Source organism: Manihot esculenta, chromosome 9, assembly GCF_001659605.2.
Source record: "Manihot esculenta cultivar AM560-2 chromosome 9, M.esculenta_v8, whole genome shotgun sequence".
Lineage (NCBI taxonomy): Eukaryota > Viridiplantae > Streptophyta > Magnoliopsida > Malpighiales > Euphorbiaceae > Manihot > Manihot esculenta.
Window position 1 is genome coordinate 8806551 of NC_035169.2, and position 10565 is coordinate 8817115.

At 35.0% G+C, this 10565-nt stretch overlaps 2 protein-coding genes across 2 annotated transcripts; both read left to right on the plus strand.

Moving 5' to 3' along the window:
• Positions 1-338: 338 nt before the first annotated feature.
• LOC110623736 (protein ORANGE-LIKE, chloroplastic) lies at positions 339-5020 on the plus strand. The gene is made up of 8 exons (XM_021768757.2): positions 339-737; positions 841-958; positions 1049-1177; positions 1431-1517; positions 2734-2810; positions 2923-3050; positions 3598-3734; positions 4618-5020. Exons 1-8 carry the CDS (start codon positions 541-543, stop codon positions 4693-4695), a joined length of 951 nt encoding a protein of 316 aa, XP_021624449.1. The 5' UTR covers positions 339-540; the 3' UTR covers positions 4696-5020.
• Positions 5021-6157: 1137 nt separating this feature from the next.
• LOC110622850 (protein ABHD11) lies at positions 6158-9244 on the plus strand. The gene is made up of 5 exons (XM_021767532.2): positions 6158-6571; positions 6644-6882; positions 7750-7862; positions 8419-8559; positions 8843-9244. Exons 1-5 carry the CDS (start codon positions 6319-6321, stop codon positions 9096-9098), a joined length of 1002 nt encoding a protein of 333 aa, XP_021623224.1. The 5' UTR covers positions 6158-6318; the 3' UTR covers positions 9099-9244.
• The last annotated feature ends 1321 nt before the right edge of the window (positions 9245-10565 follow it).

The window sequence follows — 10565 nt, forward strand, 5'->3', positions numbered from 1 at the left end:
GAAGAAGAAATGAAAATAAATTAAAAAAGAGAAATAAAGAGAAAGGAAAATAATAGAAATATGGTTTACTTTCTCTTGTTTAGATATATTATTAGAATAGAGAAAAAAACAATTTCTCTAATACAAAATATGATTATTATGCACTCACAAATTAAAAAATAGAGAAGGTAAAACAATGAAAACATTTAAGTATTTTAATGTAATTAAATTTCATCTTTCCATTTCTCTTCTTTTCTCCCATCTGTTGTTCAAATAAAAAATTTAAAAAAATCAAAAATTTTTCTTTTCTCTTCACTCCATTTCCCTCAAAACATTATAGAAAAAGAAACATTTCAAATAAGCTCTATGTAAACGACATGGCAACTATCAACAGTTGGCAAACTCACTAGCCAGTAGCCGATACCCATATGCTTGTTTCTTGGAAGATACCGTCTCCTCTTTCTCCAGATTCCTCTCAACTTTTTCCTTATCTTTTTCACAGAACCAACTGAACCTCTCTCTCTCTCTCTCTCTCTGCATGAGCTCACACAACAATCTACAATGACTGACGCTTTCTCTCTTTGCTCTCACCATCGTCTTCTCTCTCCATTCCCAATTTCCTCTTCTAAATCTAAACCTCATGTATTTTCTAATCGCCTCTCCTTACTATCCAACCGCTCCTCCTCTCTGTTTCGCATCCTCTGCTCTTCTCCGATCAACTCCTCCGATTCTGCTCCCTCCGGCGATCGATTATCCAGGTTCCTATACTTTTTAATTTCTCTTTAATTGTGCGTAACTGCAAATCGAATTCATTTCATTTCTCATGCCAGTATTTATGATTTTGTTTTTTCTATTTTTCAGCAACTTTTGCATTATAGAAGGGCCCGAGACTGTTCAGGATTTTGTTCAGATGCAGCTGCAGGAAATTCAAGATAACATAAGGAGTAGGCGTAATAAGATCTTTCTTCTCATGGAAGAGGTTTCTTTTTCTTTCAAATTCACTCATTTCATATGGAACTTATATTTGTGTGATTTGTTGTGTGAATTTCTGCGCTTTTAATGGCGTCAGGTGAGGAGACTGCGCGTACAGCAACGCATAAAGAGTGTGAAAGTTATTGATGAAAACGTCGAAGAAGAAGAAGAAGAGGCAGATGAAATGCCTGAAATGCCATCATCAATTCCTTTTCTTCCTCGTGTGGTTAGTTGTGAAATTTATACTTCTGTGTATTCACTGGTGATATTAATATTTACACCATCTAATCCTGTTCAGGCACACACAGCCACTGATTAATGTACCTTGCAAGTGCGATAAAGCAAAATGTTTTTACTTGTAAAGGAAATGCTGTGCTTTCATCTCCATTGTTTTCCTTAATTGCTCTTTTTAGGATGATAATTATAAAATGGTATTATTGTTTTGACTAATCACGTTGCATAATTTGCTTTTGAAGTAGACACCGAAGACATTGAAGCAGCTTTACCTTACAAGTTTATCTTTTATATCGGGAATTATCGCATTTGGGGGTCTAATTGCTCCTACAGTAAGTTATTTCTAGTTCATTTTATCATTCTCTTTGAGGATATAAAGGATATTTGCAGCCATCTAGTTGTTCGCCTGGAGATATGTTTAGTTTCTCGATAACTGTATTGCACCATGTACACCTTTTATGTGGAGTTATTTTACTCGAGTCTACATCATGTCTCATCTAAGGGATTTTCCCCTTCACACCAGTTTTCTTTCCCCTTTGGAAAATATTGAAACTCTAGTTTTTATTTTTAAGATCGCTGGTATGGTTGAATCTGGTTTGAAGAGTTGAAGTGTGATTGGGATACATGTGGTTAGAAATTCAAGATTGATATGGAAATGAGATAAATGTATGTGCTGTAAATAATCATATTTTTATGATTTACAACCTTACAGTTGCTATTAATCAACTCTGTTGGTAGGGTTTAAGGCTCACAATATGATTTAGAAGTTTTCTTATGTATTTGATAGAATCTCCTATTTTGGTTACCTATTCATTAGCCATTTATGGCACTTAAGAGTGTCACTCTTGCTGTCTGTTTTAATATGAAGAAAGAAAGCTTCTATATTTTCCAGTCAGTTCCAATGGGGATTAATTTTCTTTATACTGCTAGATCATAGAAAGAATAATCTTTTTAGTTGGATAGTGTTGCTTTCTCTCTGTGATAGGTTAAGACTGCAGCTACAGCTACTGTTTGCACTCAAATTTCTCACCTTTGTGGGCTTATTCATTTTAATTTCTCTATATGATAGGTTACATGTACTTTGAGGAGTTCATGTAAGATAGCAGTCTTTTGATATACTAAATAGGGATGGAGATTTGATCAATTGGCAAGAGACGGAAAACTATACACAAGAGAAACTGACATTAATAGATTGTGATATGACTTGAGGTGTCTTTGACTGGTGTGCCAAGTAACACAAATTTGGTGGTTAGATGACAATGTATAGGTGGGGGGGTGGGGGGGGGGGGGGAGTGGAGAGAATGAGAGCTGTCATTGTTTAACCATACAAGGGGCTAATCCATCTGGAACAAAGAATGCTTTTCCTCCTTTTCTTCCTTACTAACTCTTAATCCCCCATAAGTTGGATAAATAATTTTTCTAATATTTAAAGTGCATTCCATATTTTAATTATTCATTCGTTGGACTTTCAACCTTGATTGCTAGAGCTGAACTTTTTGTCCCACTAGAATTGTAAGACATTTTTTTTATTTTTTTTTTCACTGGCAGCTGGAACTAAAATTAGGTCTTGGGGGCACCTCATATGAGGATTTCATACGTAGCATGCATTTGCCAATGCAACTGAGGTAGCATTTCCCCCAACTTAAAAAAACTTGCAACGTTGGCATTATTCTGCTGCATATTTGCTTTGATTAAAGCCTTGAATTAGACTCGTAACTCTTTGACTTCTAAGTTCAGTCAGGTGGATCCTATTGTGGCGTCCTTTTCAGGTGGGGCAGTGGGTGTCATTTCAGCATTGATGCTGATTGAAGCCAACAATGTTGAGCAACAAGAGAAGAAAAGATGCAAATATTGCCATGGAACTGGTATTTTCCAATAGTTGTATGGATGTGCTTCTGTCCATCAAAAGAATTTGAATAACTTGTGTTACAGTCGATGCTGTTTTTATCTTTTTTCTCCTCTGTTTGTTGTTAGTTTATGCATTGGGAAGTAACTGTGAAAATTGCAATTTTTATCCTAGCAGATCAGAATTTTATCCATTTAAGGCTTGAGTATTTGCTGAAAGATTTTACAATTACAATGTGGTTGGTTTGTCAAAGTGATTTTTATTAATGCAATTCAATTAGCTTTCTGTTTTGTCACTTCTTTTAATGCTGAAAAAATTTCTAGTTATTTTTTGTTTTAATCCTTGATACACTTTAGCTATTATAGAATCATCAAGGAATTAAGATATTTGTGGAAACTTATGCTGCCAGATCACACAATGGAATCAGTATCGTGATATGATATTTTGGCGTGCTTATATACTGTCCTTTTTCCCCAACCACAATGGGTTTTATATCAAGAAATGCTTGTTTTCTTTTCGTTCTCTTGTATGAATTTATAACAATACTTTGATATGATTTTATGTAGGATACTTGGCCTGTGCCCGATGTTCATCAAGTGGTGTGTGCTTGAGCATTGATTCCATCTCACTATCCAGTGCTTCTGATCGACCCTTGGAAGTACCAACAACTCAAAGGTGTCCAAACTGTTCTGGTGCTGGAAAGGTAAAAGAAAATATAAAAAAAAAAAACAGCTAACTATTCCTGAATATGAAGCTGAATTTCCAATTCTAATGCTGCATTTTCTCTGTTGAATCCCACATCGGTTGTGGAAAGGGGTATTGTGCCCCTTATATGGGCTATAGGCACTCCTCCCTCTTGAGCTGGCTTTTGGGGTGAGTTAGGCCTGACCCAAATTTAACATAGTATCAGAGCCTCCCCATCTGATGTTGGGCGCCCCATAAATGTGCGACGCACCAGTAGAAATTCTGGGCGTGAGGAGGTGTGTTGAATCCCACATCGATTGTGGAAAGGGGTAATGTGCCCCTTATATGGGCTATAGGCACTTCTTCCTCCCTTGAGCTAACTTTTGGGGTGAGTTAGGTCTGACCCAAATTTAACATTCTCCATATTCAAACTTGTTCTAATTTCTAGCAATATGGTTTTAAATAGTCTGCAAGTTGCATTTGTTGGATCACTTCCTTAGTTATAGAAGTTTGCTTCGAGGGCAAGTTATGGCTATGGCTCAGCAATTCCTTGGTTACATGGCTTATAAAATAGTTGTAGTTTCTCTATTATAGCTCGGCAAGGAAAAACATAACTAGAAATAAATGTTGTATGACAATTTTATGAGTAGAGTTGCCTTTCTATTGCAGCTAATGTTATGTTGATTGCATTTTCTTAGACTAATCTGAACACAGCGAGTATATATTGCTGATTCCCCGTGTTTTCACATTAGGCATTAGCGCACATAATTTTGCAGCATACCATGTGTGATATCTACTTTCTACCGTTGACATGTTCTGTATTGTTCCACATATGCAATAAATAGAAGAAATCTAACCATACTTTGCCTCACAATGTCTGATACTCCTCGTTGTTAACTTAGGTAATGTGCCCTACATGCCTGTGCACTGGGATGTTGATGGCAAGTGAACATGACCCCAGAATCGAACCATTTGACTAGGGAGGATTAAGAAACACTCATTTTGATAATGTAATCTTCTAAGTATTTGTCCAACTTTTATTCAGCACAAAATTTAGAAACAATCTCCTCTGTCTCCGAGTTGTAATTCGTGCACTGGTTAAGAGGTGTCAACTGGGTGTCTATAAGCAAGCAAACCAACGTGGAGAATCCTTTTGTGCATTCTTCCTGCGAAGAATAGGCAGTTTGTGCGATCACCATGTGAAGTTATTGCCGGAAGGTGGATTTGCTGGGTTTTGTTTCTTTTGATATTATTTGGTTTCTCTTATGGGATGAAATTAGAAAAAAAAATAAATTATTTGGTGCATAGTTGATGTGGTTTGACAAATTTTTTTTTTTTTTTCCAATTCAAAATGCTTCAAGGGTTCTCTTTTGAAAAATTGAAAGTTCGTCAATTATTTTGAGTTTCGGATTTCAGCTTTTGCAATACTTTGCTAAAAACAAAGGAGAAAGGGAAGAAACTCGTTTAGTGAATTTAATGAAACTATGTATTTTATATTTTTAAAAAATTAGCCTTTAATTTTTTAGTGAAATGGGGTGAAATTAAATATTACTAAAATAAATTTTTATTAAATTTTTATGAAATTTAAACTGGATTTTATAAAATTAACAAGACTATTTTTGAATTAATATGTGTTTAAATATTTCTCATAAATGTATGTGCTTTTTCTTTTCTCTCTTTTTCTATTTATGTTGTTAATATATATTTCTTCTGCTATAATTTGCCACATATAAGCTTTCCTTAATACAGCAAGAATTTATCTTTAAAAAAAAATATTACTGTTTGTATTTTTAAAAGTAAAGATAAATATATTTTTAATCCTAGAATTATACTGAACATGAATTGTAATAATATCATCTCAGCTTCAAGATCATTGTCATATGATTTTGCTAATAAAATTCAATTTAAAAGATAAATTGTTATATTTTTAAATAGTGGAGAATAACATCCTATATGGTTCAAATGAATAAAAAGAATAAAGTTCATCTCAAGTTTAAAATTGAATTCTCTTATATAATAAGATACAATTTCATATAATTAATTTAATTCAATATTATTTATGTTTGACATAATTTTATGATTATAATTTATTTATTTTGATTTTTAAAATCTAATTGATACCAAAATTACTTTCTATTATTATGATGTAAAAAATTTATCTTTAAAATATTATTAAGAATTAATTTTACTTTAATTATGTTTAATATTTTAAAGAAAATAATAATTCAAATTTTGTGTGTTAAAAATTATGTTTATTTACTATTTTAATTTAAAAAATCCATGAATAAAAATATGAAAATTTTTAATATTTGAAGTTAAAAAAATGTTTTATGTTAGGTTTTCATTTACTTAAAAAAATTAAATTAAAGGGTGGCTTATGCAATAATAATTCTATTATATTTACACCAATAATTTTTCTAGTTTGCGTCAAACGTGATATTCCTGCAAGTTTATTATAAAAATGTTAGAATACGACGACGTCCTGTTCTGACATCGTTTTGTTCTCGCACAGTTCTGACATAGTGCATCAGTGAAAATAGCACAAGCAGTGGCCTCGAAGCCGAAGTGCAGAGAAGTGCGTCGCCGGTTCTCGACTCGTCGTCATGGCAACTGTCAGGAGCAAAACGGGTTTAAACCTCCTGACTCGTTCCTTCCTCCGGCGGATTTCAGGCTTCAGTTACTCAAGCACACGGACGCTTGAAACCCTAGCCTTCGAAGAGCTACGATCTTCCCCGGACAAGCCATACACTTCAACGGCTTTTATTCTCCATGGTCTTTTAGGATCTGGCCGCAACTGGCGTTCCTTCTCTCGAAATCTCGCTTCCTATCTTTCCAATTCGTCTTCTTCTTCTTCTGGTACCCCCGCAACTTTTCATCTCTTAAGCGAATCTTTTGCTTGATTGCTCATGCCTTTGTAAATGCATATAGAGTGGAGAATGGTGCTTGTTGATATGAGGAACCATGGGAAATCTGCCGATATTGAAGGTCTGCACCCGCCTCATAACTTATTCAATGCAGCTAAAGATTTGGCTAATTTGGTCAAATCTCATTGTTGGGCTTGGCCTGATGTCGTTATTGGTCACTCCATGGGAGGCAAGGTTGCTCTCCAGTTTGCGCAGAGTTGTTATCGTGGTGATTATGGAGAATCTGTTGCTTTGCCCAAGCAGGTATCTCCATCTTTAGTTTCATAACAAATCCTGAAGAGAAATGAAGAATTCCATCCTATGTGGATGTTGAGTGTTTGTTCTAATGTGTTGATTCGCTTTTCTGTTTTGCTTGGATGATACCTCAGTTACCATGCGTATTTGATTTATTTCTGCTCTGCCACCGAGGAAATGAAAGAAATATGCTGATGATAGATGGAGTAGCCATTATGGTTTAAATCATGTGTATCAGAGGCTGCAAACTAAAACATTAGGTTCACTTTCCTATGTAGACGGCCTCTTTGCAAGCATGGTCCTTGGAGAAAAGGGAGAATTGACTAGTTAACCATGGGGACATGATGAACTTAAGTACAAGTGCTTAAAATAGTAAAATAATCTTTAATTCCTAACATTTTATGCATTCAAATCCATGGTAAGATAGTTTTTTCCCCCTTCCATATTGTAGCACTTATGTTGAGTGATCATGCGTGATAGCAAATACTTTGCTCTGAGAAGTGGTTTTATTTCCCACAGTTTTGTAATGGGTTTAGTGCATATAAATGTCGCTTTTTTCTTTAACCTTTTGGACCCACAATCCTGAAATGCCATGGCTTTTATTTAGGTATTTGGCATAAAATATAATTTCGACTTGAAAGCTTCCTGCTACAATTTTGTAGAGAGACCTATTTTGACATGTCAAGTGAAGCTGAAATAGTAAGGTTATTAATAGGTGGCTTGTGGATCTAGCTATTCTTTTTCATTTGTAATATCAAGAGGATCATGCTTAGTCTGTAATAAGCATCCTGTGCTCTTTGGAATTGATAATGGATCCTTTGTATGTGGAAAAGGAAATTACTTTGCTTTCATAGCTTATTTCTTGATGCAGAACAGCTGTGGGTTTTGGATTCTGTCCCTGGGGAAGTAGGCCTTGAAAAAAGTGATGGAGAAGTCGAGAAAGTCTTGAAGACATTGCAGAGTTTACCTTCACTAATTCCTTCACGAAAGTAAGTCTTCTTTCCTTATAGTCAATTACCTGCTTCTCCTCACCCAGTTAAAGAGGTGAAGAAGCAGGTATCATTATAGTTGTTCTAGAAATTGCATTTGTTATTGACTTCTGAAATAATTTTCTCATATATTAGTTGTTAGAAACATAGTGGAATGTAATTTGCATGCATTAAAATGAATATGGAAGAGAGAGAGTGTTCATTGTTCACTTATTGCCTTAAGATTCTGAAAGAAAACGTCACTATAGTTTGTTCAACTTCCCATTTTTCTATGGAGCCAATAATTAATGCTTCCATTCTTCTTCTAAGATGATTCAAACCATATTATAAGTATAGAATTCAGGGATTAACATTTCAGAAATGGTTGAGGTTATGTTTCAATTTGCTTAGAATGTGGAAAATTAATTTAAATTCACTTTTCACTGTTTCACCTGGTTTGATTGTGGACTGGAGGATGTTTATCAACACACTTTCAATGAAAAAGTGGAAAACATTTTCAACTTGCTCTCCTTTTCACTTTGAAAATTAATTTTGTTTTGGACACTCATGGTTTCAGGTGGCTTGTGAACCACATGATTGAACTTGGGTTCTCCAAGTCATTATCAGAATGGATTGGTATTAATCTTAAGAAATCTGGAGATCAGGAGACATGGGCTTTTAATCTTGAAGGTGCCATCCAGATGTTCAAGTCTTACAGGTCAATCTAACTTCCGCTACAATATTTTACCAAAAACCTTTATTGGTAATTCATATACCAACAAATTAGCAACGGAATAAAATGTGTTTATGTGAAATTTGTTGCATAGCTATGGATAAACTTTCCATTGGTAATAAGCAACAGATTCTCCAATTGAATTCCTAGTGAATCAGCTCCTTTAGTTGATCTTTGCAGAATAAATATGGGTATAATGATGCTTTAAGCATTGTTTTGTGCTTTTTGCTTCCCCCTCTTTATAAAGAATGGATGTTCAATTCTATAGGGAGACATCATATTGGTCTTTACTGGAGCACCCACCGAAAGGAATGGAAATAGATATCGTGATTGCGGAGAAGAGTGACCGTTGGGAGCCAGATACAATTCTGCGACTTGAAAGTCTTGACAATCAGAAAGAAAATGGTTCTGCGGGTAAGGTTGCAGTATATGTTCTTCCAAACTCTGGGCACTGGGTTCATGTCGACAATCCAAAGGGTCTTCTTCAGATTGTGGCGCCTAAGATAGCCTCCCTTCAAGCATAAATGCATGGTGATAGCTTTTTTTAATGGATTCATTATAAAGGGAGTATTACGGGTATTGTCTTTGACCCTCATTGTAATAAAATACAATTAAGATAGTTGATTAATGAACATATCATGATTTATGAATAATCTTCTATTTTTTTTTTATAAATCTGTCACTTATTCTTCCATGCGAACATCCAAGTTTCATGTAGTGTGATGAAATGAGAATATAGCAGAATGGATAGGTTGAATCAAGTTGAAAGCCAGTATGGTCTAGACAGAATCAGAGACTACCAAGAGTACAATTGTCGGAGTCTAGACAAGTACGAAACATGTCTTGAGAACGCGTGGAGGTTACCTTTTGCATAATATGCTCAATTTGGATAAAATCAATTTTGTAGATTTTCTATTAATTTTTATAAATAACCTTTTAACCTTAAATGCTTATATCGAAATTTATGTATAAACACTCAATTTGACAAACAGCAGTTATTTAGTTTCAAGGAGTGTAAATTTTGGACGAAGCCCTATTCAAGGAGATCCTGGGCCTTGAAATACTTGATGAGAATGGCCATGGCCATATGTAGCTGCTCCTGCCTGGGCTACACTATCGAAACTTGGATATTTTTGGTCTTTTTCCCTTGCCTTTTCGATCAAATCAATTCGCCATGGACGATGGTGGAATATGAATCCCACCGGAGCAGCGGCGATTAATCTTCGCTGGAAAGCAGCTTGAAGATGGCTGAACGTGGCTTATTAAGAATCCAATAAGGTTTTTGTCTCAGTCAATTATTATCTTCGGTTCGTGCTTGATTTGTGAATCCGCCATTTTCTGAAAAAAAGGAATAATTTTTAAGCTGAAAAAATGCATTATCTGTTAGCTCTTATGCACAACGACCCTTCATCTTTTGTAGGGACGTAGCGCTTAGTGAATGGATCAGAGAGCCTTCTCTTGTGGCTCTGGCTCGAAAATACAATGAAGACCAGATGATCTGCCACAAGTATGCCCTCTCTTTTGGTTTTAGTTTCTACATTTTATTTGGATATTACTGCTACTACTTGTGAAATAATTAATATAATGGTGAGTAGCTTACAACTTTTTCGTTTAGCAATCTTTTGGGTTCAGAATTTGGGAAACTTGTTTTTTATCATTTGCCATTTTTACAACTTTAAGGGACTTATATAGCTTCTTTGCGTTTAAACTTGCACAAGAGGTTAGAACAGCTCCCAATAATGATTTCCATTCATCTCTATCAGCTGGGATTGTTAACACTCAGTTGATTTTTGTGGGTGGTAAATTCTCATGTCTGAGCTACTGCACATACTATTCTTCAAAAATAGTGGCCTAACTATGATTTCCGCTTTCTTGACCAAACAAATGAAGGGATTGAAACAGATGTCGTCTTTGTGTTTGATGAAATGACACGTTTGCTTTACCAATATACCCATATTTAGATAATGAGCTGCAACAAATATGAGCAGATT